The sequence below is a fragment of the Syngnathus floridae genome, chromosome 3 (genome assembly GCF_059516105.1).
Source record: "Syngnathus floridae isolate MCC-2025c chromosome 3, RoL_Sflo_1.0, whole genome shotgun sequence".
In the NCBI taxonomy this organism is placed as follows: domain Eukaryota; kingdom Metazoa; phylum Chordata; class Actinopteri; order Syngnathiformes; family Syngnathidae; genus Syngnathus; species Syngnathus floridae.
In genome coordinates this window covers 6,972,175-6,999,658 of record NC_142415.1, presented here as the reverse complement: position 1 = coordinate 6,999,658, position 27,484 = coordinate 6,972,175, and the positions used below count along the sequence as shown (strand labels likewise).

At 39.1% G+C, this 27,484-nt stretch overlaps 3 protein-coding genes across 6 annotated transcripts; 1 reads left to right on the top strand and 2 right to left on the bottom strand.

Moving 5' to 3' along the window:
• Window positions 1–537: 537 nt before the first annotated feature.
• On the top strand, window positions 538–12,669 carry LOC148400254 (high choriolytic enzyme 2-like). Of its 3 annotated transcripts, none has more exons than XM_088371259.1 (8): window positions 538–1,421; window positions 9,481–9,531; window positions 10,832–10,990; window positions 11,068–11,197; window positions 11,497–11,675; window positions 11,954–12,035; window positions 12,354–12,478; window positions 12,606–12,669. In XM_088371259.1, coding segments are annotated over exons 1-8 (744 nt in total). In that variant the 5' UTR covers window positions 538–1,405; the 3' UTR covers window positions 12,608–12,669. The 3 variants fall into 3 exon arrangements, with proteins under 3 accessions (XP_088227385.1, XP_088227384.1, XP_088227386.1); XM_088371260.1 differs by lacking the exons at window positions 538–1,421; window positions 12,606–12,669 and adding exons at window positions 8,901–8,959; window positions 9,327–9,360 and having other exon boundaries at window positions 12,354–12,486; XM_088371258.1 differs by lacking the exon at window positions 12,606–12,669 and having other exon boundaries at window positions 12,354–12,486.
• LOC148400255 (low choriolytic enzyme-like) lies at window positions 1,822–6,893 on the bottom strand. Its single transcript, XM_088371347.1, has 9 exons — window positions 6,860–6,893; window positions 6,628–6,695; window positions 6,246–6,279; window positions 6,079–6,129; window positions 5,212–5,370; window positions 5,003–5,132; window positions 4,522–4,700; window positions 4,058–4,139; window positions 1,822–1,954 (listed from the first exon to the last, which is right to left on the bottom strand). Exons 2-9 carry the CDS (start codon window positions 6,679–6,681, stop codon window positions 1,822–1,824), a joined length of 822 nt encoding a protein of 273 aa, XP_088227473.1. The 5' UTR covers window positions 6,682–6,695; window positions 6,860–6,893.
• Window positions 12,670–14,520: 1,851 nt separating the features above from the next.
• Window positions 14,521–26,686, bottom strand: c1qtnf4 (C1q and TNF related 4). Of its 2 annotated transcripts, none has more exons than XM_088371945.1 (3): window positions 26,500–26,686; window positions 19,309–19,672; window positions 14,521–18,272 (listed from the first exon to the last, which is right to left on the bottom strand). In XM_088371945.1, exons 2-3 carry the CDS (start codon window positions 19,663–19,665, stop codon window positions 17,490–17,492), a joined length of 1,140 nt encoding a protein of 379 aa, XP_088228071.1. In that variant the 5' UTR covers window positions 19,666–19,672; window positions 26,500–26,686; the 3' UTR covers window positions 14,521–17,489. The 2 variants fall into 2 exon arrangements, with proteins under 2 accessions (XP_088228071.1, XP_088228072.1); XM_088371946.1 differs by lacking the exon at window positions 26,500–26,686 and adding an exon at window positions 21,612–22,425.
• Between the last annotated feature and the right edge of the window lie 798 nt (window positions 26,687–27,484).

The window sequence follows — 27,484 nt, the reverse complement described above, 5'->3', positions numbered from 1 at the left end:
GTATAAAGTGAACACATTTGCCGCATTGGAAATTAAAAATGGACACCGATTACTAAGAATAAAGCTAAAATGAAATGCCAGTTTATCGATCGGGTCCCGCACGAAGCCACACTGGCGGCGCCATTACTGTGACGTCACAAGTTGTACATCTGGACGTCAACAAACCCAAACAACATGGCAGACGATAGCGACAGCTCCGTTTCTAGCGGCAATATTAGCATCATTTTATCCGATTCAGCAACCTCTTTTGACGCAGAATATGATGAATCTAGCAGTTCACTTGGGCTGAGCTGAGCACATTTTCTGAATTGTCCCCCTTCCGTCACTCTGGTTAGGTTGGCATAGTAAAAAGTGCTCTTGGGGGCTTTAGAGTGCCGAGTTGATCTCGGCACATGAAGACATGACCACCTGCAACGTTTGGTTTAGGTTTTATAAGCATTTTTAATTTTATTGCTTAAATCGCATTTTCTCGACGAGCTGAGCACGTTTTCTGAATTGTGCCTCTCCCGTCACTGTGGTTAGGTTGGCATAGTAAAAAGTTCTCAGGGGGCTTTAGAGTGACGAGTTGACCACTGCGCATGGAGAAATGAACATCTGCAGCGTTTGGTTTAGGTGCATTTTTAATTTTATTGCTTAAATCGCATTATTTCGACGAGCTGAGCACGTTTTCTGAATTGTGCCCCTCCCGTCACGCTTCGACATACTTTTCAAAGTCTCCTTTATTGTCAATTCCTCCGCATGTCAAGACACACAAAGAGATCGAAATTACGTTTCTCACTATCCCAGGGTGACAAGACAGAGTTCACAACGCACATACAAGTAAACAACACAGGAAAATTAAAACAAGAAGATGAACAATAAGAGTGATAGCACGCGAGCCGCTCCCGATGCACAGCAGAGTCCGGAAAGATGACAGTCAACCAGACCACTGTGAACACGAGCACACAGCAGGCACGCACTGTCCGGTTCGTGGATCCTATCAGGCGAACGCAACCCATCTTGTCGTCCCGCGAGCGAACGTACGCCAGGAGAATGGAAGGCACGGCTAGGCGAGCTGGGTTGGCCGCAAACCTGGCCCGATGGTCTCCGCGCTGGCCCCTCTTCTCTTTTTGTTTACATTCACTGAAGCTACAACTTGAGACGTCATGAGACGTCACTTCCGGCTGGCGGCTCGATGCAGTCAAACTCTTCTGCACGGCAAATTTAAATTAAAATTTTCAGAGCAACAGCTTCCTTTTCGTTGTTTCGATCGTCAATTTATATTTATAAGCCCATAAGCTAACTAAAACCGATTTATACATATACCGGTGTCTCTGGGCCTTTAACTTGAACACTATCCATTAACGACCCTTTGTCCTGGCACGTCCTTGCTTTCCTACATTGCCAAGGAACCAAAGCTGATGACATGAAAATGGCCGGTGGTGAGTGAGCCTTTGTCCTTCATTTTTACTGCTTAGAATAAATCAATGTCAGTTCATCTGTGGATTGTCAACCTGGAGTCTTGTAAGAAATATCCCAGAGAGAATCTTTTACAGGGAAAACTCACACATCTACTTCTTTAAAATTTATTTTTTTTGCATTGGATATACTTATGCGAATTACTATATCTTATCAACAACTACCAGTTCATACATTTAAATGATATGCTTGAGCACTTAATTTGATTACCACTGGAGGCCTCAACAAGACCTGGACATCCTCTGTTTGTCTTGAAGTTTCTGATTGGTGGGGAGAATAGACAGCAATTAACAGGTGTAATCATCCAGTAAGTCAGACGTCAATGTATTTTGTATGTTTTTAGATCATCATCATTCAAAGTGTTTACTCACAGCACTCATAAAGACGATTGAGGCGTGCATAGTCATTGTCACTCATCTCTGTTGTAATGCCAAAATTAGTTATCGACCTATATTTGGCAACGATGGTCGGTTGGCCATTTTTGGAGGCGGAAAATCTACAGTAAATAAATAAATAAATAAATGAATAAATAAATAAATAAATAAATAACCTATTAACAAGTTTTCTTGTCCTCAATTTAAATCACCTGAACTCATAAAATGTAGAACTAAGTGAAAGTCAACTTAAATTTCCCATTGAGGATGACCATTTATGTTTTCCAATATTTTCTAAATAGATTTTCCACAACACCCCTCCGTGAGTCATCACCTTCTCGTGGTGGAGGGGTTTGCGTGACCCAATGACCCTGGGAGCCATGTTGTCTGGGGCTTCATGCCCCTGGTAGGGTCACCCATGGCAAAAGGCTCCTAGGTGAGGGGCCAGACAAAGCACGGCTAACAAAAACCCCTTGTGATGATTAACAAAATTGTATTTGGTTTTCCCTCGCCCGGACGCGGGTCACTGGGGACCCTCTCCGGAGCCAGGCCTAGAGTGGTGGCTTAAAGTCGAGCGTCTGGTGGCCGGGCCTTGGCCAAGTGGGTGGGAACGTGGGTCCCCCTTCCCATGGGCTCACCCCCTGTGGGAGGGGCCAAAAGGGTTGGGTGCATAGTGAGCTGGGCGGTGGCCAAGGGCGGGTACCTTGGCAGTCCGATCCCTGGCTGCAGAAGCTGGCTCTAGGGACATGGAATCTCACCTCTCTGGCTGGAAAGGAGCCTGAGCTGGTGTGCGGGGCAGAAAAGTTCCAACTAGATATAGTTGTACTTGCCTCCAGACACAGTTTGGGTTCTGTTACAAACCCTCTCGAGAGGGGCTGGACTCCCTTCCAATCTTGAGTTGCCCACGGTGAGAGGCGAGCAGGTGTGGGTACACTTATTGCCCCCTGGCTGGGTGCCTGCACATTTTGGTTCACCCCGGTAAACGAGAGGGTAGCCACCCTCTGCCTTCGGGTGGGGCGACGGGTTCTGACTGTTGTTTGTAGCTATGCACCCAGCGGCAGCTCAGAGTACCCACCATTTTGGAGTCCTTGGAAGAAGTGCTGGAGAAACCTCCTTCTGGGGACTCCATCGTTCTACTGGGTGACTTCAATGCTCACGTGGGCAATGACAGTGAGACCTGGAAGGGCGTGATTGGGAGGAACGCCCCCCCACCCCCGATCTGAACCCGAGCGGTGTTCTATTGTTGGACTTCTGTGCTCGAGACGGATTGTCAATAATGAACACCATGTTCAAACATAAGGGTCTCCATGTGTGCACTTGGCACCAGGACACCCTAGGCCGCAGTTCGATCGATGATCGACTTGATGATCAAAGGGTGGAATGCCCTTTCCGGATTGTGGACGAGCTCCAGCCCCAATTAGAGGAGTTCAAGTATCTTGGGGTCTTGTTCACGAACGAGAGCAGCATGGAGCATGAGATCGACAGGCGGATCAGTGCAGTGTCAGTTGTAATGCGGACTCTGTACCGCTCCGTCATGTTGAAGAGAGAGCCAAGCCAAAAGGCAAAGCTCTCAATTTACCGGTCGATCTGCACTCCTACCCTCACTTATGGTCACAAGCTATGGGTCATGACTGAAAGAACAAGATCCGGGATACAAGCGGCCGAAATGAGTTTCCTCTGCAGGGTGTTCGGGCTGTCCCTTAGAGATAGGGTGAGAAGCTCGGTCATCCGGGAGAGACTCTGAGTAGAGCTGCTGCTCCTCCACATTGAGAGGAGCCAGATGAGGTGGCTCGGGCATCTCATCAGGATGCCTACTGGACGCCTCCTTGGGGAGGTGTTCCGGGCATGTCCCACCGGTATGAGACCACGTGGACGACCCAGGACGCGTTGGAGAGACTATGTCTCTCAGCTGGCCTGGAAACGCCTTGGGATCTCCTGGGATGAGCTAGACGAAGTGGCTGGGGAGAGGGAAGTCTGGGAATCCCTCCTAAAGCTGCTACTCACGCGACCTGACCCCGGATAAGCGGAAGAAAATGGATGGATGGATTTTCGACAACAGGTAATAATATATGCATAATAAATAGTTCAAACAACTGTTGGGATTTTGGATGTTTAGTTCAATGCTAGAAAACAACAAGTTGGGCAAAAAGAACAGAAACATTGAGCAGTTGGACATCTGCATTCAAATAGATCAAATTGTTGTATGGTTGGACAGATGTACTCACGCGTTGTAATGCATCACAGAGTCATAATCATAGGGAGTACCCATGTTGTTTGTTGGTGCAATGTCAAAGTTTTTTTTCGCTCCTGCATAAAAGGAGAAATCCAAACAAAAGTAATTTAAAATTCTTTCAGTAACATTATGTACCAGATTCAGTTGTATATTCTGACTCTCATGAAATTTATTTACTCAATAAAAATGATGAGGCTGGTGGTACATTTGATAATATGGATGCCATTCTGACAAAAAGTACCCATCACCCATCTTAGCATACACTATAGACAAGCTGCCAGCCATTTCCATTCTGACAAAAAGTGCCCATCACCCATCTTACAGTCAATAACAAGCAGCATGCACTATAGTCGAGATGCCAGCCTTTTCCAAGAAGATAAATAAAATGAACTATATACAAAATGTTCTTATGTACGTCCGGCACCAGTTTTGTAAAAGGTCTCTCGGCAAGCTGACCTGGTATGATGTTTTCATACTTGATGGTGACGTAGTCATTTCTGTCATAGCGGACTTGCTCATGGTGGAATCCAAGTGCATGGAGGACCTCGTGTTGCACAATGTTTTTACGCATGCATTTGTCTCTCTTCAAGTCAATTATCTGTCCGCCACCGATCTGACCAAGGTTTGACTGACACCTGGCACACAAACACACAAAATCAATTGATGTCATGAGCTCACTGATTGCTGACATTTAGCCAATTGGAAAGGAAGAGAGATGTACAGATTTTTTTCAAATTGTTGCCACACTTAATTTTACGACACTGAAGTGAAATGTTTTTGGGTTTTGCGTGCAAGCAACTGACTCACATAGACAAAAAAGTAATTTCACACTGGAAAACAATCATAACAGGACTAAAGTCTATCAACTCAAAGATGGAGGTGCTTTTTTATGCACATAAGATGAATCAATGTGAGTTTTGGTAACTGTATTTCTTACCTATTTTGTGATACAAAGGATAGATAGTTTATATCTATTTCAGTCTTCCTGACAAAGCGAATGCATGTTTTGCGCGCTCCACTACTAAACTCTCTTAGGGTATCTTTTATAAATCTCTTTTGTCGTTTGGCTGCAGACACAGAACATTTAACTGTTAAGTTTGATTGATCAAAGTTACACTTATAGTACATAACGATACCATGACTTACTAAAATTTCTGGAGATTTCATAGGGAATTATGACTTCTTTTCCAGTTTTTGGCCATTTACAGCCAACAATGAAGCAGGGGGTACCATCCCTCAAAATTCCTTCCTCATCGCTCATGTGTTCAATAATGTCTCCATATGTCAGGTTGTAGGTCAGGTTGCCTGTAGAATAACAAACAGCAGATATTCAGAAAGTGTGATTCGTCATGTGGAACAGACAATGGACACCAAATTTTGCCAGTGCCTCATCTATCCTTCATCCCCGGACTTGGACAGCCTTCAGTCCATCCTTATTCCTAATTCATTCGTCCCTCCATCCATTGTCAGTCCCAAAAAAGTCCTACCTCCACAGGTGAAAAACCCAATTTGATTCAAATGGTGGAGTGCATATAGCGGAGTATCTACACACATAGTGGCTGCCAAAAAGCTTTACAAGGCCTCAAATTCACTTCTTTTTGATTGCAGCCTCAAAACACCAATCGCTTTAAAATGGCAATGACAATTATAGTATTCTAAATTTTTAAAACATACCTGGAAAGATTGAACTGAATTTGCATATATATGCAACATCACAAGATCACAAGCACTAATTTCACTCACAACTGAGACTCATGTTTCCCCGTTTGCATCTAATGACAAAATTTAAGTCATTTATTTGTTGCCTGCGTAACTCAGAAGCTATGTGAACACATTGGGATGAAATGTGGAACTTCAGTTTGACCTGTAATGAATGATTTAAAGTTCAATTCTTTATAGTCCAGAGGTATTACAACAAGTAAATCTATAATAAAAACAGTCAAATAAAATGTCAGCTGAATGCTGCTCAGAGATAGATCTCAATATATTTCAGTCTAAAATGAAAACACTGACCTGGGTTTCCATTTGCATTTGCCTTTTCAATTTTCGCAGAAACGGACTCTTCTGGAAAAAATAAGAATACAATCACAAATAAGCACTAGAAGATTTGTTCACATTGAGAATTAAATAACCCAAACGTCCATTGTTAGGGTTGACAAATTACATTGGTTTTTACACACCCATTTTCTTTGTGCCATTTCTATGTATTGAGACCTGGAAAAAAGCAGTAACAAAACACATTTTTAAATCACATTTTTAAGTGTCCATTTTACAATAGTGCACATGTGCAAAGACTTATCATTTCTCATATATTGATCATTTTTTTTGTAGAAGACCCCCAAAAAAACCTCTGAAGCAACTAAGACTAAACGTTTGTGTAAATTTTCATTGAAAATACAGTAGCGAAAAGTCCTACAGAAGCAAAAATGGCATTAAAATCTTCAGAAAGCACTTTGCAAATTCTGAAGACTACAGACTTTTTGGCATTAAAAGTTTGAAAAAGGTTTTTTTTGTATAAAAATGACCATATCCCTGATTACGGGTTTGTAAACCTGATCTTACCGAAGAAACGGCTGCAACAGACAGAAGGAGAACAGTGATGACAATTGGCGTCATGGTGTCGCTGTTTTCTAAAAATGAAGATAAATAACAAAAAAAAAATATAGATGTTAAAATCTCAGTGTGTTTATTAGACAGATGGAGAGACAGAGAGACAAACAGAGAAATAGACAGACAGAGTGAGAGAGAGAGAGATTGAAGGAAAATAGGTAAAAACAGAGCAAGTTTGTCTTACCGGTGTTTTCAGGTATGCCCGTGGTACCTGGTGTTTGTCCTTTATAAGTTGTACATAGGGTGTGTCTTAGACTTAGACTTAGACTTAGACTTAGACTCAACTTTATTATACTTATACTTATTCCAGTATTAGATAACAAATCAAGTCGTAATATAGAAGTTTCCATGTTTTTTTTTAAGACATTACGCAACTTGAGGCTAAACTCAATTGTTTGAATGATCCAATATCTAGTATTTGTCATCTATCATAATTACACTCCTTGCTTGGTGGAATATATTGTGGTTGTAAACCACCATGCGTTTTGTGCTTCACACAAGTTATTGTAAGGGTGTCAAAGACATTTTTGTCAAGTGCCGCATCGTGGACTTTGGAAGGCCACTATGGCTATGAACAAATTACAACAATTTGATGAATAACTAGTTTGGAAATGAGAGGCTAGTAAAACTGTTCAAATATTTTAAAAAGTTAAATGGTAACAAAATCTGCTGGCAATCTCTCTCTCTTTTTTTTTTTTTTTTTAAAGTGAAGACAAGTTACAATTTTACTATTGACAGACGAAAAAAAATAGAGATTGCCAGCAGATTTTGTTACCGTTCTACTTTTTAAAATATTTCAACAGTTTTACTCGTTTTACTGTTTTTGAAGTATAATTATGATAGATGACAAATACTAGATATTGGATCTTTCAAACAATTGAGTAATCCAGCATTCTAGAAGCCAAATTAAGTCGTAATATAGAAGTTTCCATGATTTATTTTAAGACATTATGTAACTCGAGGCTGAACTCAATTGTTTGAATGATCCAATATCTAGTATTTGTCATCTATCATAATTATAGTTCAAAAGTAGTAAGCCTCAAGTTGCATAATGTCTTAAAATAAATCATGGAAATTTCCTTTAGGACTTGATTTGGCATCTAGAATGCTGGATTACTCAATTGTTTGAATGATCCAATATCTAGTATTTGTCATCTATCATAATTATACTTCAAAAGTAGTAAAACTAGTAAAACTGTTCAAATATTTTAAAAAGTTGAATGATAACAAAATCTGCTTGCAATCTCTCTATTTTTTTTTCATCTGTCAATAATAAAATTATAACTTGTCTTCACTTTTAAAAAAGAAAATAGAGAGATTGCCAACAGATTTGGTTACCATTCAACTTTTTAAAATATTCAAGGTTCATGAGTTTTTATTTGCCATGTTTGAGCGTGCCAAACAAGGAATTTGACTTCGGTACATCACAGCCTCTGTTCAACATTTAGGTGACTAACAGCACTCAGGACGTGTGAAAAATGACAAATATTCTCAAACATCCCCTGATCTAAACTCCCAGGAGGACAAGGAAAAACTCAAAACTCCAACTTGGGGAAATGAGAAACCTTGAGAAGAGACCACAGATGGGAGGGTCCCTCTTCCAGGATGACCAGGCTGCAATGGATGCAGAGAGGACACGTAGTACAAACAGTGTAGACAATTAAAAAAAAGGTGTGGAGAGCAGGATGTTATTGCACAGCAATGACTCTGAGACTCAGTTGAACAGTTTTACGAGCCTCTTATTTCCAAACTAGTTATTCATCAAATTGTTGTAATTTGTTCAGAGCTATAGTGGTCTTCCAAAGTCCATGATGCGGGACGTGATAAAATTGTCTTTGACACCCTTACAATAATTTGTTTGAAGCACAAAACGCATGGTGGTATACAACCACAATATATTCCACCAAGCAAGGAGTGTAATTATGATAATGACAAATACTAGATATTGGATCATTCAAACAATTGAGTTTAGCCTCAAGTTCCATAATGTCTTAAAATAAATCATGGAAACATCCATATTAGGACTTGATTTGGCATCTAGAATGCGGGAATAAGTAAAAGACACACCCTATGTACAATTTATAAAGGACAAACACCAGGTACCACGGGCATACCTGAAAACACCGGTAAGACAAACTTGCTCTGCTTTTACCTGTTTTTCCTTCAATCAAACTAAAAAATAACAATATTTTTTAAGTTATTTATCTTCATTTTTAGAAACAGCGACACCATGACGCCAATTGTCATCACTGTTGTCCTTCTGTCTGTTGCAGCCGTTTCTCCGGTAAGATCAGGTTTACAAACCCGTAATCAGTGATATGGTCATTTTTAATGACAAAGAAAAAACTTTTTCAAACTTTTAATGCCAAAAAGTCTGTAATGTAATGAAATAAGTTTTCAGAATTTGCAAAGTGCTTTCTGAAGATTTTAATGCCATTTTTGCTTCTGTAGGACTTTTCTCCTACTGTAGTTTCAATGAAAATTTACACAAATGTGTAGTCTTAGTTGCTTCAGAGTTTCTTTTTTGGGTCTTCTACAAAAAAAAAAGATCAATATATGAGAAATGATAAGTCTTTTCACATGTGCACTATTGTAAAATGGACACTTAAAAATGTGATTTAAAAATGTGTTTTGTTACTGCTTTTTTCCAGATCTCAATACAGAGAAATGGCACAAAGAAAATGGGTGTGTAGAAACCAATGTAATTTGTGAACCCTAAATATGGATGTTTGGGTTATTTAATTCTCAATGTGAACAAATGTTCTAGTGCTTTTTTGTGATTGTATTTATTCTTATTTTTTCCAGAAGAGTCCATTTCCGCGAAAATTGAAAAGGCAAATGCAAATGTCAAACCAGGTCAGTGTTTTCATTTTAGACTGAACTATACTGAGATCTATCTGTGAGTAGCATTCAGGTGACATTTTATTTGACTTTTTATTATAGATTTAATTGTTGTAATACCTCTGGCCTACAAAGAATTGAACTTTGAATCATTCATTACTAGGTCAAACTGAAGTTCCACATTTCATTCCAATGTGTCCCAATAGCTTCTGAATTGCGCAGGCGACAAATAAATGACTCAAAATTTGTCATTAGACGCAAACGGGGAAACATGAGTCTCAGTTGTTAGTGAAATTAGTGCTTATGATCTTGTGATGTTGCATATACATGCAAATTCACTTAAGTTTTTCCAGGTATGTTTAATAAAAAATTGAAATACTACAATTGAAACAGATCAATCCCACAACATTTAAGAATGCACATGGTAGTTACATTTAATTTTTTTTAGGATTATGAGGGTGACTTTTGAAAAACATGAATATTGTAACAAACGGACAGAAAGTCATTTTGCAGTTGAAGGATGAGGAATAAGAAAGTCAAAAAAGGAGGGACTGAGCACTCATAGTTGTGTTTCGTTCCATCCCAGAAATTGTCCTGTTTTGGGGTTTGAAGCGTTTTGGTGTTTTGAAGCTACAATTAAAAATAAGTGAATTTGAGGCTTTGTAGAAATTTTTGGCAGCCACTGGAGTGTAAATACTCCAGTACAGTGGTTCTTAACCTGGGTTCGATCGAACCCTAGGGATTCGGTGAGTCGGTCTCAGGGGTTCGACAGAGCCTCCACTGAGGAGGTCTGAACAAACCAGATTTATTGTGTAAATTCTGCTTTGCCAGTATGTAATTTGTTAAGAGTTCATGCATTGTGATGGTTTTGTTCTTTGAACAAGGTGATGTTCATGCACGGCTCATTTTGTGCACCAGTGTAAAAACATCTATGTCTTGAATTAAAAAAAAATAAAAGCACTAACGAGGTGTTCGGTGAATGCGCATATTAAACTGGTGGGGTTCGGTATCTCCAACAAGGTTAAGAACCACTGCTCCAGTATATGCACTCCACCATTTGAATCAAATTGGGTTTTTCACCTGTGGAGGTAGGACTTTTTGGGACCGACAATGGATGAAGGGACGAATAAATTAGGAATAAGGATGGACTGAAGGGTGTCCAAGTCCGGGGATGAAGGATAGATGAGGGACTGGCAAAATTTGGTGTCTGTCTCAGGAATATTGTCAACCTGTTGTGGGAATACTTACCAAAGAAACTGACAGTTCCACATGACGAATCACACTGTCTGAATATCCGCTGTTTGTTATTCTACAGGCAACCTGACCTACAACGTGACATATGGGGACATTAAGGTACTCAAGAGAGATGAGGAGGGAATTTTTAGGGATGGTATCCCCTGCTACATTTTTGGCTGTAAATGGCCCAAAACCGGAAACCAAGTCATAGTTCCCTATTATATCTCCAGATATTTTAGTAAGTCATGGTATCGTTACCTACGATCTGTGAAACTTTAATCAGTCAAACTTAGCAGTTAAATTTTCTGTCTGCAGCCAAACGTCAAAAGAGAATTATTGAAAATGCCCTAAGAGGCATTAGTTTTGGAGGACGCACGACATGCATTCGCTTTGTCAAAAAGACTCGATGGGATATAGACTATCTATTCTTCTTATCATCCAATAGGTAAGAAATACAGTTACTAAAACTCACATTTGTTTTTCCCATTGATTCACTCTTATGTTCATAAAAAAGCACCTCCTTCTTTAAGTTGACAGACTTTAGTCCTGTTCTGGTTGTTTTCCAGTATGAAATTACTTTTCTGTCTATGTGAGTCAGTTGCGTGCCGCAAAACATGTCACTTTAGTGTCGTAAAATTAAGTGTGGCAACAATTTGTATGAATTCTCTTTTCCTTTCCAATTGGTTAAAAGTCAGCAATTGGTGAGCTCATGACATCGATTGATTTTGTGTGTTTTTGTGCCAGCTGTCGGTCACACCTTGGTCAGATCGGTGGCCGACAAATAATCGACTTGGATAAAAATGGTTGTGTGCATAAAGACATTGTGCAACACGAGGTTCTCCATGCACTTGGATTCCACCATGAGCAAGTCCGCTATGACAGAGATGACTACGTCAAAATTATTTATGAAAACATCGAACCAGGTTAGCTTGCCGAAAGACTTTTACAGAACTGGTTCATTTTATTCTTCTTCTTGGAAATGGCGGGCAGCTCGTCTGTGGTGTATGCTAATTGTTTTTGACAGTAAGATGGGCTTTTTGTCAGAATGGCATTCATAATATCACATATGTAAATGTCCCGCCATCATCATTTTTATTGAGCAAATATATTTCATGATACTCAGAATACATACAACTGAAAACTAGTACACCATCTGACTGAAAGAATTTTGAACTAATTTTGGCTTTCTCTTTGTATACAGGAAAGGAACCAAACTTTCATATTGCACCAACAAACAACTTGATTACCCCCTATGATTATGACTCTGTGATGCATTACGACGCGTGAGTACATTTGTCCAACCATACAACAATGTGATCTATTTGAATGCAGATCCCCAACTGCTCAATGTTTTGGTTCTTTTGGCCCAACTGGTTGTTTCTGACATGGAACTAAACAACCAAATTATATTATGCGTATATTGTTACCTGTTGTGAAAAATCTATTTATAAAATATTTGAAAACATAAATGGTCATTCTCAATGGAAAATCTAAGTTGACTTTCACTTAGTTCTGCATTTTATGAGTTTAGGTGATGTACCTAAATTGAGGATGGGAAAACGTGTTAATAGGTTATTCATTCATTTATTTATCTATTGTAGATTTTCCTTCTCCATAAATCACCAAGCAACCATCATTGCCAAATATAGGTTTTCAGATAATTTTGGCAGAGCAACAGAGATGAGTGACAATGACTATATACGCCTCAATCGTCTTTATGAGTGCTGTGAGTAAACACTTTGTCTGATAATTTGTGAATCAGCATTTGCTCCAAAAACATACAAAATACACGAACATCAGCCTTACTGGATGATTACGCCTGTTAATTGCTGTCTATTCCCCCCACCAATCAGAAACTTCAAGACAAACGGAGGACGTCCAGGTCTTGTTAAGGTTTCCAGTGGTGATCAAATTCAGTGCTCAATCATATCATTTAAATATATTAACTGGTAGTTGTTCATAAGATACAGTAATTCACATATTATGTATATTGAATGCAAAAATAAATACTTTTGAAAGCAGTGTGAGTAAACGTGTGAGTTTTCCCTTTAAAAGATTCCCTTTGGGATAGGCCAAAGGCTTACAAGATAGGTGGACTCCGGGTGTACAGTCCACAGATGAATTGACATTGACTGATTCGTTTTAAACAGTAAAATGAAGGACAAAGGCTTACCCACTGCTTGCCATTTTCATGTCATCAGCTTTAGTTCCTTGGCAATGGAGGAAAGCAAGGTTATGCCAGGACAAAGAGTTGTTAAGTTAAAGCCAAGAGATTCTGTAATTGAGGAAAAGGCAATTAACAAGATGTAAACAATCACATACACATACAAGGTCAATCGACAATCTCGCCATGAATAAACTCTAAAAGGCTGGAAGCAAAAGAAGAAAACCAAAAACAGTCGTTTATATTCCATCAGGGCCTCTTATCGTCATGAAATGCTGAAATAGATAAAGTGCCGTTTCTTTCAAGTCTATTTTCTTTAATTAGTTCACAGACATACGCAAACTTACTACACACTTGATTAAATGATCGGCCTCATTCTTGAGAATCCGGTGCGCCGGATATTTCCAAGTTCAACTTTTCAATCCGACAAGTTGACCTCCGTGGGTTGTCACCGTATTGTTGGTGGTACAAGTACAACAATTTAGCCCCAAATATCAACCCCCCCCCCTTTCATACAGCCAAAAAAAAGAATCAATTTGATCTATACCTATTCTGATATGCCATTAGTAAAGTGGCTTGTGATTTCCCATACACCCATTATCTTTAATTATTATTTTCTGTAGGGGAAGTAGACAGTAGAACATCCCAGTAAAAATGGCATCACCCCTCATTTGTTTATTTTAATTCCAACCCCCCCGTTAGTAAAACCACATATATACATATTATAATACCTCCATTTGATATCTGAACCCCCCACAATACATTATGCCACACAAGTCAAATTGATAAGTGATAGTCTCCCCAAAAGTCATTTTCACCATTAATTTGATGACACAATGAAAACAGCATGTAATAAAAAATACACGCAATCAGCATATTTACCTCTGTTTTGTGATTCGTTATCTCGTCGTTCCCCCCTTGTTTCTTTATCTTCTTTGTGACCCCTTAATTGAAACTAAATTCAGATTTACATGCTTAATCACAATCATGTGCTGCCATGATGTAGAAACCAAAATAAACAATGTCAAAAACTAGTAATTCACTTACACTGTCACTTACATTTTTCCAGTTTATTTTTTTCTGTTTTTATCTACTAACTTGAGGTAATGTGAAACACCACTTCTTTTTTACTCAGTTTGTAATGGACAATGTTTATTTCCCTTAAATTCCCATTCTCAGTCTTTCAGTAAATCCTGTCACTTTATGAAATTGCAAATTGTGATGGTGAATCCAGTCCACAAATTTCACTCCAAATGGGAGGCAAAAATCCATAATCAACCTATTCCTGGAGGTTTCAGATTGAGTCATGTGAGGCAGATGCCGGATTCCAGCCACACTGGTCACCTACTACCTTCATCATGGTGAGGAAAGTGTCGCTTGCAGGATAAATGGAATAAATTACCCTCCATCCAAAACGCTCACTTTTGGGTATAACGATAAAGATGATTTGCGATGTTTGTGTGCGTGTGTGTGTGTGTGTATTCAAATCAATGTGGTTGCGGCAACTGTTCTAAAGATGGCGCCACATCATCATTTGAAACAGAGCACTGCTGCTTCCGTCTGTTTTCTTTATATAGAGATAAAATGATCATCCAACCAAACCATGCATCTTTTAAATTGTTTTATTTTGTTGAATGGAGAAATAATTGGTGAATTCACTGTCAAAATTTTCATCAGCTAAAAGACAAGCCACATTTATAAAAAAAAAATCATCAGCTAAAAGACAAGCCACATTTATAAGACAAGGTTCATAATGTATTTTGTGATTTAGTTTCCTCAGTCAAAGTCCCTTTTTATGTATGTGTTTCCATGTCTACTTAATACATTATTATAATAATTGTAATCCTTTTATTATAAAGTAACAGAGCAGTGACAATTATTATACTTTTGAACAATAATAATAATAAGGCAATGCAGTTGTCTATATAAATTTCTGCAATGTTGAAAATTTCAAACACAATGATGATGTAAATGTTTTATGTCGAATGTGAATTTCAGGATGAGAATTTTTGGATCAATACTGTGAAATTTAGGAATTTTTTTTAAATTTTTTAAATGAAGAAACGGAAGCTTGGAAGGCATGATTATTTTGGAACTGGTGAGGGATAGATAGAAAATATGTAAGGAATAGCAGGATAATAATAATAATAAGAAGAATAAGAATAAGAATAAGAATCGTGACCCCCGTGAGGACAAGCAGTATAGAAAATGGACGGCTGCATAATAATAATAATGATGATGATGATGATGATGATAATAATAATAATAATATTAGGAAAAGTAATAACAGTCTTTTTCCAATTCATTGACTTTTCTGTTACATGCATGCATCACATCTCATATGACCACTGGAAGTTTCAGATGAGAATGATAAAGTCACTTCACACCATGGATTAATTAAGATTTTCCATAAATGTTCCAAGTTTGGGTAGTGGTGGGAAGTTTTACAAAGAACCATTGTCAACTGTGATTTCTATGTGGCTGGAGCTGAAAACATTGCAACAAAAAGGCAACACACAAATGAATGAGCTGCAGCTTGCGACATACTTTGAGTCAAAGTATCCTTTAGAAAAATGCTTATCAACACCACTGAGGTGGATGGCGGTCTATTGGGAGACTGACACTTATAATGTAATACATTTTTATTGCATGTGTCAGACCAAAATAAATGTTAGGCCTAAGAGACTTTATTTGCTTGCATGTATATGTGTGTCTGTCTGTATGTACCATTTTATACGTACAAAAGGTTTATTCAAGTGCAAAGCTAAACATTTTTCAGTGGGTTGGCCAGGGCTTGCAATTAGTGCACGTGTAGGCGTGCACGTGTGCACACGTGCTCTTAAACCACTCTGTTACTGCAAAGTCATTATCATACCTTCCAAAGTCGCTGGATTTTTCCATTACTCTCAGATAAATGTGCAAAATGCAAATTGCACCACAGCAAACTGAAAAGGGATATACAAAAAACCTCTCAAATATTTGCAAAACATTTTTGCACTCTAACGAGGTGGGTTTTGAGACGGGTCGATATAGAAGTATATTGCAAAAGTAGTTGAGGGATGGTTGATAGCGACTGCTTTTATCTGAGCTCTGGTTTTAAGTGGGGCATTGAATGGTGATGAACCAGTTGGAATAAGGTATTGACAGTGCAGACCTGAAAAGTATTTTCTAAAAGTATTCAAGTAGTAATGAAAATAAATGATTTCATTTCCATCTATTGAAAAGTATTTCAGTAAAGCACCTATATAAAGCGACCTCTTTCATAATTTGCATTCCTGTTAACTATGACTATGATGAAAACTAGAAAGGTTTTAATCAGAAAAACATCATGGCCTTCTCAGACAGCATACAGTATATAAATTCATAATGTCAAGGGTAATCACAATTTCCAATGGCATCATGTTTCTCCCCGCAGTGTATAATGAAACCGACATGCATATCAAAGTGGCCTTGAAGAGGAAATTTAATTTTCCCCATAGTGGTCTTCATTTTAAGAATAAATTACACTCTGCCAGAATTAGAAATCAAATTATGCTGCCCATTCCTTCAGGCTCAGTGCTGGCATGTGGTCAACAGCACATATGGGATGGATATGGTGTTTGTACTAAACCTTAAAAGAAAGTTAGTTTTGTCCTCAACTGCCCTTGTGGCTTTTTCAGTGTGAGTGATGCTTTGAAATGGGAATGACCAATTATGTCAACAACAGCAAAACAGTCCAGTATTGTCTTTTAATAATTCGGTAAATAGAATTAGGAAGAATACTTACAATCAGAAACACGAGACAGAATTCATTTAAAGTAGAACAAACACTTTGTCTATCACCATTTTCTTTTAAGTAAAAAAACAACAACTTTACAGTGTGTTTTATGTGCCCCCACTGGCCTGAACACGGTATTTTGATTGATATTGCGTTTGTGGAGTATGATCACATCACATTGTCTAAGGGCGCAGCTTGTGAACATCACTTGACCAGACCCAACAACCACGTGAGGCCGTGACGGTCATTATTTGAACCATCAGGCACTATGATGTCATTTTCAAGAGACAGTACAAGTCAAACTGGCCGTCCCTTGAGATGGGTAAAAACAAGTGGGTTTTTCTCATTAATTAATATTCCACAAATACAACATTACTCAGAATATGTTAGTGGGGTTGCAGAGAACATGCTATTTTAAAGACTTGACTTTCCCTTTAAAAGGTTGGCTCACATTTCTTTTGATTGATCAAAGTAAAGTTACAGGACTACATCTGACACGCCATTCAGTGACATTAACCAACAGTTTGAAGTCAATTCATCCATGTTTGTTAATTTGTCTATGAGGTCTAAAGACAATGATCATATTCATTACATATTCAACCCCTCATACCAATCAAAGGGCGGAGCGGGGTTAGATCTCATTTCGTGAGGCTGGAGATTCCGGAAATTCATATCCGTTTTCAATCCGTTCTCTGAAGCATACCAAAGGAAATTCACAGGAAGAGAAAGTATGGAGGAGCCTTGAAGAATCATTCATGCCCATTATTTTGCATGAATTCCACCCTCAACATTTAGTTTGTAGCCAAAATGCTGTGGCTAGGGCTTCTTTTCTGCATGCAACTGACTGGTGGTGCTAGTGGCAGGCAAGTCTGGGTACACCAGAAAGCCCGTAAAGGTGATGTATTTGGCGTGGTTGCTGTACGCCCCAAAGCCATCTCTCTGGTGGGAGTAGAGCCACACTGTGTCCCCCGTTTTCAGCGAGAGCATCAAACTCTGACTCTGCAGCGCTTTCTCTCCGTGGCTGTCGTCATAGATCATTGCCTGCACTTCCAAGTGGTTCTTCATCAGCTTGACGGAGAGCGTCTTCTGCGGAAGCTTGCCCACGTTGAAGGAGAAATAGTATGTGCCAGGAACACGGCACATAAAAATCCCTTCTGTCACATTGAAGTCCTCACCGATGTTAACGAACGCTGTGTCAAAGCTGACCGGCTGGTGCTGTAGCATACCGGCTTGATTCTCTCCGATTATACTCTGAGTGCGACCCACTGAGAAAGCAGATCGTGGATCTTCCTCATCCTCTCGCTCCTCTTCATCATATTGATGCGGCTCTTTCTCGCCCACTATGTTCTTCAGATCAGATCCGACATCCACTGTGGCCTGGTTACTATTCTGCTCTTGAGGCTGTTGGGATTTGTAAGCAGGGCGGTCCTGCTGCGGGCGATTTGTCTGGTAGTCGTAGGTGTCTGGATAGATGAGGTAACCGTTAAAGGTAGTGTAGTGTCCAGTGTTGCTATAGAGGGCATAGCGAGGATCGCCATGGAGGCGGAGCCAGATGCTGTCACCAAACTCCAGCTGCAGCATGACACTCTGGCTCTGTACCTAAAGGAAGCAAAGGTTTGCATGGGAAGTCTCCTTCACATCAATCATCAATCAACACAAGTTGTGACACTTCTAGCCGGGTAAAGGGTAAAGCAACCTCATCCTCTATTGCTCCAAGCCTAAAAATGTTTAGAATGGAGAGGACTGAAGGATTGAAGTGTAGGTGCATTTAGAGTATGCAAAGAACTAAAAGACCGAATTTGGAGAAGGAGAAAAGGTGAGCTCCTTCCATATAAATTACATTTTGATTTGTATATTTAATTAAAAAATGACACTAAAGATCGTATTTGTTAATGATAATATTGAATGCATCTCTGAAAACAGAATTACATCATTTATAATGCAGTACACGATACGAAGGAGGTTTCTTTTAATTTTACACGTTGCACTTAGCAAATTTTATTCACAAATATAGCTTATTGTAATTATTGTACTATAAGATTACAATTACATACATACATGCTAAGGTATTTTTTTAGGGCGTTTGTGATCATTGAAATTGCTTTTTCCCTCATAGTATCCTGTGTTTTCCAGAACTCATAAACACTTAACGAGAGTACCCCTTTAGTTATTGATTAAAATTTTTTTCAAAATTTCTACTGTTCTACAGGTACTCTGTAATAGAAAAAGGAAAGCACCAAGACGTTATCTCTGTATTCTCTGGACTATAATAGATAGCAAACCAAAGCAAATAGCAAAAAATATCCATTTAAGAATGGTCTATATTCATAAGGATTTTTTCACTGCGAGAAAATCCTTTGGGCCATGAATGAATGTGTTCAGTTAATCTCTAAGGATTGCAACAAATATATATTCTATAACTGAAAAAATTAAAAAGTATTTAAAGGCAAAGCACATTTCTCATGTGTGTGTTTGTACATACACCTTTGAGCTGCCTTTAAAGGCACCCAAGTGAAAGCACATTTCTTATGTGTGTGCATTTGTACATACACCTTTCACTTGGCATTCCTCTTCAGTGCAGCAGTGTGCTTTATACACAAATTTGCTATGCTGCAGTGCCAGAGCGCTGACCTACCTTCCTCTCCTCTCCAGCATTCTCTTCATACACAATGGCTTGCACCTCATTTCTATTCTTCATTAGCATCACAGACAAGTCTTTATGAGGGAACTTCCCCACTGTAAAGGAGAAGTAGTAGGCCCCAGGGATGCGACAGCGAAACAAGCCAGTCTTTGGGTCAAAATCACCACCAATGTTGACGTAGACTGTGTCAAAGGTCACCGTCATCTTGGGTCCCCCTTCCATGCTGTTGGTTCGTGCGACTGAGAAAGCTGACCGTAGTTCGGTGTTGTCTGGGAGTCGAGCGAAACCCATCACAGCGCCCTCATGGCTCATGCACAGCAGGCCAATCAGCATGCCTGCTGAGATCAGCATCTTGTCTCTGAACAGATGAAAATGTGTAATAAATAAATAAATTGATAAATAACTTTTTAATTCAGTTGACAGTAAAGTGGTGGCTATATTACTACTGACTGTGCCAGCACCGCAAAAAACAAAACATACAACCAATATACATTCGCATATGAATCCTTAATAGGAATATTACACATATCTAAATTGGAATTTTGCATCTTTATTGACCTTGGAAGGATGTTTTACGCAGAAAAGCAGAACGTTTCTATACCTGTTGAATATCATTGAGAAATTGAATCATTTTACATGACAGGTATTGAAAAACACGTAAATATCTTGAAAAATGTCCATCCCAAATTATGTAAATGTGATCAAAGTATATCAAAGATCATCGGGGGAAAAAAACTGTGGCATAGGACCCTTAAGATAGTCTCATTGCTGCTGTTTACAACGCAAGATGTGTGAAAGCTGTGAATTACAGACTGCAATATATCTGTTGCCAAGCAACCAAAACCTGGTTAAAAATCAGAGGATAGCAATTTAAAGCACCCCATGGAGATTAATATCAATACAATATGTTCTGGTTGCAGGTTTTAATTCTGTATTAAAAATAACATTATAATTTAGTATTGTATAGTATAGCATGAGCAATTGTTCTGTAAGAAAAATAAATTGAATCTTTAATCAGTTTGTGATGCATATTCAGTGTCAAAAAGCAAAATGCATTTTTAGTTTAGCTTTGCATCCTTGACATTCATTCATTTAAATTAATTACATTGAATATGTTCCCCAAGGGATGACAGCTCGTTGTTGGAGAGATGCAAGACTACCACTTAACTACTTAATATTCCACAGCTGATCAGGTAAATGTCAAGACTAGGTGAGTAGCATGCCCAAAAGGCGTTTGTACTCAAGAAAGGATGGGGCGAGGTTCACTGCTTAGTGAACCGTCAACTGTGTGAACAATTGTGCAAGTCCAACAGTTTGAAAACAGCATTTACATTTTTGCAAGAAATTATGAGATTACATCATCACTTCTGCCACCTTCTCTGGGCCTATGCTCATTTGTGATAAACTAAGCGGACAAGTGTGTATTGGTCTGACGAGTCCACATTTCAAAGTGTTTTTGCAAATCATGGACATTGTGTCCTCTGAGCCAAAAAGGCAAAGATCCAACTGGATTGTTGTTAGTGCAAGCTTCTGTAATGGTATGTGGGTGCCCATGGCATGTGTAATTTGCTGAAAGATAAAATACAGGTTGCTCCCGTCCGGGCATTGTCTTTTTCATGGATGTCTTTGCTTATTTCAACAAGACAATGCCAAGCAACATTCTGCTTGTGTTATACGTACAACAGCATGGCTTCATAGAGTGGGAGTACTAGACTGGCCAGCCAGCAGTCCAGACCTGTCAGCCATTACAATTAGGCACAACATGGCCCCAAAAAGACCTTTAGATTTACACAGGTACAAAAATGCCCATTTTTACGACAAGTGCATGGACGCCAGTAACCACCAAACTAGGGCCCATAGTCTGTGCTCTGATTTCACCTCCTGTACCTGTTGTGATTAAATGACTGTATGTTCACATAACTGTTACGTCAGCGTTCGTCTGTTTCTCCTTTGCGGTTCACCAAAGAGGTAATTAAAAAGTATTTGCCTATCCCTTCACATGAATTGCTGCGGACTTTGGTCTGGTTCTCAGTTTGGTGTACAACAAAAACAGCATAGTAATGCACTGTTTTACAAATTAGTTTAAAAAATATATAGTGATTTTTACAACATACAATTTAGAACTTTTTATATTATGTTTTTGTACATTTATTTATATAGCTCATTTATTTAACGGCAGACATTCTAATATGATTCATGGTACTCAATAGACAGGTGACAACGGTGAAAAGAGTCGACCAGACGATTGTTTGCCGTAATGAGCATCATTGGGAGCAAGGCAGGGAGATGAAACTTACCCATGCAAGTTAAAATCCACAAAATAGTATCCATGTCTGAATAGTATTGCTAAAATTCAGTCAAAAGCATCCGTTTTGCAATTTTCTTCCAACTTGGATGTACCGTATTTTCTAGACTATAAATCGCTCCAGAGTAGAAGTCGCACCAGCCATAAAATGCATAATAAGAAAGGGAAAGACATATGTAAGTCACACTGGAGTGCAAGTCGCATTTTTGGGGGATACTTATTTGATAAAATCCAACACCAAGAACAGACATGTCATCTTGAAAGGTAATTTAAAATAAAAATTGAATAGAGGCAACAACAAGCTGAATAAATGTACGGTATGCTAACGTTACATGACACATAAACAACCAACTGAGAACGTGCCTGACGTGACATTATCAAGAGTTATTCAGATAACCATAGGATACATAACATGCTAAGAAGTTTACCAAACCATTCGTGTCACTCCAAATCATTAAATCCAATGAAATTTTCATCCTCTGTCTCACTTTTAAACAACTCCACTAACACCGGAGGTAGAAGATGCGGCGCTTCCTCTTCTACGTCGACTCATTAAAACAATTATCAACACAGGCCAGAGCGCCCTTTTGCGGTTTAGTGTGAAAATAACGTGAAATTATATAATAATGTGTTAATAATTTCACACATAAATTGCTCCAGAGTATAAGTCGCACCCCCGGTCAAATGTTATTTCAGTGAGTACTCCATTACGGATTTCATTTTCCTTCTTATGGTGGCAAAAAATGTGTCCATAAACAATGCACAATTGTAGTTGATAATTTTGCAAGAGGCTGGGCCAGTAGAACATTGTGTTCCTGAACAAATTGCCGTATTTTAACCTGTGACATTCTTCCGCAGCATAATGACACTTGTACGTTCCCCACGGTTTCAAAATCCGGACTAACTAGTCAGTCCACACTTTGACTTACTGTACTGTATTTATCTTTGTCAAGCAAATCTGTATTCATCTTTGCAAGACACGAGACCATAAACAACTTAAGATGTCTGGTTCCATTTAATTCAATGCAATTATTAGTTGTTCTAATGATAGACAACTTAACATACAGCTTCTAAATGTGCCTTATAGCGCAGTGTGACTTGTTTGAAAATAAACCTGTTCATAGAAACTGTGCCTAATAATGCGATATTAATCGCTTGAATTAACATTGTTTGCACCACTTTCTGCTCCAGGTCAAAGTCAGCATAGCATAGAATGACCTTGTGTTGGTTTTGAATGTGAAGTTGGAGTGATTTGATCAATACCAGCTCAGTGGCCTAGTGATAGAGTGTCCGCCCTGAGACTGGAAGGTTGTGGGTTCAAACCCTGGCCGGGTCATACCAAATACTATAAAAATGGGACCCATTGCCTCCCTGCTTGGCACTCAGCATTAAGGGTTGGAATTGGGGGGTTAGATCACTAAATGATACCCGGGCGCGGCACCGCTGCTGCTCACTGCTACCTTCAGGGATGGGTTAAATGTAGAGACAAATTTCACCGCACCCAGTTGTGTGTGACAATCATTGGGACTTTAACTTTTAACTTTTAAATCCCTAAATCCATTGTGAAAACTGTCTTATCTTAGAATATTTCTGTCACTCGAAGCTGCCCGGAACATAAACATGAGGACAAGCAACACATAGCAATATGAGTGTGTATGGGCTTATTCACGGCTTTGCGCCAAAGTGAAAGAAACATTCAAAAAGACATCTGAAGTCTTATCAAATTGCTATCAAATACACAGTCACCTCACAGTATCAGTGGCATCTGTCTTCTTTCTCCCAGTAGCTCCCTGAGATGCATTATGTGTCTAAAAATAGAGCTCTGGAGACAGATCAATAGATGGTAGAAGCAGAGATGAAAAGAGCACGAAAATAAATAAAGAAATAAAGTGGAACGAGGGTGTAGGAGCTTCCACTAAATGAATTTCAATTTTGGCATGCATCAGTTTCCGATAAGTCTTAACTAAACAGTGCATGGTTTGCTGAGGTTTACAATTAGTCTATCTAATGTATTATAAATTTAAATTTTATTAGAGCTTTTCACAAAAAAAACAATGAAGAAATCACACTTTGCTACAAATGTAGTCATTTTACAGGTTCTATAATGGAAAATAACACAACACAGTCTTCCCAGCTGGCTTCAGGTAAAAATAACATGAATTGTTGATGAGTCATGGTCATACTGTATTTCATTGTCAAATACATTTTATGGTCATAAACAGGAAGTGGCTGTCAAGTTTGTCATGCATCGCAAGACCTGGCAGGCACTGTAGTGTAAATTGTTTGAAGGTCAATACAGAATGTAGTTCTGACAGGGGGGGCAGATGTTGCTTAGAAACCGAAAACCTTGAAAGTGGAATCTTTGTGCCTGTTGGATAAACACAACCCGAATAGGTTTATGAGTGAGTGAGTGAGTGAGTGAGTGAGTGAGTGAGTGAGTGAGTGAGTGAGTGAGTGAGTGAGTGAGTGAGTGAGTGAGTGAGTGAGTGAGTGAGTTCCATGAGGGAAGTAGGGAGGGGTGGAAGTTTTCAGTTGGAAGTGCAATGTTTTGATGCTGCCCTTAACCTAGTGAGAGTGGTCGATATCAAAGTGAGGAGGGTTGAAAAAAACTGAGGAGGGTTTGAAAAAACCTCAACATTGAGCACTTCAAATGTGCATGGGCATCAAAAGTGGAGTCCAGTCACTGGTTTTACCAGTACCTGTTTGAACTCAAATTTAGAATAACACCTGAACAATCTAAAAGACAAAAGTATGCCTTTATGATACCTTATATAATATTGGGTGTTGACATATTTTGAGATAGCCTCAGCAAAGCATGGTTCTCTGAAAATGACATTTTTGTAAAAAAATGAATTATAACTCATTTCAAAAACTGATTGAAAGCCACCCTAAGTTTATTTATTCACGCTTTGATTATAGCTAACCCCCTTCTCCTTTCTTTTAGCGCACGAGATGTTTAATAAAGCTCACTAAGTACATGCGGTGGGGTGACCTGGCCTCTTGGGACGTATCAAAGAGTTAGGGGGGCTGTAATATGGAGGTGCACTGACAGACCCCCGCTGCTGCAACTCCTCTCATTAGTCTCTCTTCCTCGCCCCCTCCCTGCTTCTCATCTTCAACACTTGTCAGCGAGCTGTCAGCTGCCTGCTTGGCTGTAGACACAGCCTCGGGATGAAATTAATGTCAGCGCAAAAGCAAAAGACAAAGTATTTCTCAGAATTCTGATCCAACCTGTCTTCTATCTACTGCCTCTACCTGAAAACAAAATAAATAACAACACTGTGCCTCTGTTACCCAATACAACTAAAGAGAGTCACGCACAGAGAGGGCAGAAGCAAAAGCAAGCAATTATCAAGAATTGCCGCAGAATTATTTAGCATTGATAAAAGTAGATTTAAGTAACTCTTGTACCTTAAAACCACATTTCTCTTACATTGAAAATTTCTCTTGCATCTCATCAACAACAGATGTAAACAGAAATTATTTAAAATCTATGTGGTGAGAACTTCGAACTGATCATGGTTAAACTTTAATTCCATGTTTTGCAGTTTGTCCGTGGTTAAAAACTTCCCACAGTTGCTTTGCACTTCCTTGACAAGTACACAGACGTTGTGACTTTCGAGCTTTGTTTTGACAAATAGTTTCGGCTTTTCCATGTTGCCTCTGTCTAAGAATTTTTCAACATAGTTGTCTAATGTCTTCTATGTCTGTAAGTACTCATTTTAACTTCTAACCCTATCTGATGGCAAATAGTCAGATACAAATTTTGGACATAAAAACAATACATCAAAAAGATAAATTTGATCATTATTTATTTATTTATTTATTTATTTATTTATTTATATGAGTGATTATTTAAATCTATTTTCATTATTTTCTTAGGACTTTGCCCATAATCCACAGAAATTCAACCCTCAACGTTCAGTGTCAAGACAGAAACAGCCCTGCCCACAAATAGGTCACAGTGAAAACACACATACACAATCTTACTGGTTTGCATTTTTTTTTGTGAGCAGCCTTGCACATACACAGCAGAGTACAGGAGAGGAAAGCAGGGAAAAACACAAACACGCACGGACCCTAACAAACACAAAAACCTGCGCTGCTTACAAATTTGAGGTCCACACGGTATCTCATGTAGCAGCCATGTCTTACATTGATGGTAAAAGACAAGAGCAGCCGCAGACAAAAGAAATCTCCTTTGTAAGGAAGTCCATTTTAAGATAAGAGCTCATGACCTAAGCTTTATTCACATCACAGCTTCCTGCTGCCTCGTGGACCACCACCACCACCACAGATATTGAACCATATGACTTTCATATGTATTGTTTTTCTCTGTAATAACTCTTTTCTTCATCCCTGTTATTGAATATGACATGTATGACTGCATTGGAGCATCCATTATACATTCCTTCCCCAGTTGAGATATCGCTATTTCACAGCAGATAAATAATGCATTCTGCTGAAATGTGGCATAAGTGCATGCTGAATGCAAATACACAAGATCAGACTTTCCTCCAAAGTGCTTCGCTGTCCGCCAACATGCTGCTTTAATTGGAAAAACATTTGCACATTACACATATCTAAGGATTCATTTTTTATTAAAATTATAAAACGCATTCTATTGTGAGCTCCCAATTGTGTCGACAATATCTCAGGGTGCAAAAATGACTCGCCAAGCCCCCCGGTGGTGCGTTGCTGTTTACGTTGCATTCCTCTGCACAGACACTCTCAACTTGGGCTGCGGCAGAGTTCACCGCTTGCATGCAGCACTCCCAACCATTCTAGGATGCCATCACATATCGTATTTGGCAAAAAAACAAAAACATCACATGATCATGAGGATGGTGATGACAGTGATGATGATGGAGTCTTCTCACCTTGGCGTGTGTATTTGGGATAACCTTGTGTCTTGGTCGTTGCGTCAAGCAGAGAGTAGCGTTGAAACTTCCCACCCTCCAACGCTGTTTGGATAAACCTTCTCTCTCTTTTGCTCTCTCTCCCCGTACTCACCCTCCTCTTTTTCCTTCAATCTGCTCTCCCCTCCTTTTGCCATCATTCATTGTTCCATCTGCTCTATCTCTCTTCTTGTACCTTCTGTTAACACACCTCCACTCCACCCACCCCCTCCCTCACACGCTTATCATATGCTATGGTGGGTTGTAATCTGATTGGTTTCGGGGGTGCAATGCGTATACTGCAGAGATGCAGTTGAGATACACCCAGTCTGTGTGTGTGAGCTTTGCTGTTTGGTGCTGCTGGTGATATTGCAGCCAGCCCTCCCCCCTGACATTATTCTCTTCATTTTACCTCTCTTTTAAGTCTGACTAATCCATTTGCAAATTGAAATTCAAACCACCCGGATTCCCTATATTTAAATTTGACACTTTGTTTCTCACACATAAACATGCACTGAACCTATTTTTTTTTACAGGCATTTGGCAGACTGTTGCGCTGTTTTGCATCTGATCATCTCAGCGCCTTTGCAGCAAACTGCTGTGCTGTTTGTGTTTCGGCCAACGTGCAGAAATAGATTTAAGAGTGGGCTGCACAGCTCCACAATGACAATGAAAGATAATGAAGTGTGAAACCACCACAAGCACAGGGACTCTTCTCTAGTTAGATATTTTTGCTCGGTATCATCTGGAACAATTACATGCATCCTTTTTTTTACGGTTATCATAAATTTTACTCGATGAAAATCCGTTTCATGAAACATTTGAGTTTAGAAGACGGTACACCCTGCATCTTGCACTATTATTTGCCAAGCATCACCTTAATTTTTATGCAACTCCAGCTTCATCACCAAACCATTTATCGTCTCGGAAGACGTAAATTAACCTGCATCTGCTGCAAACGTGCCAA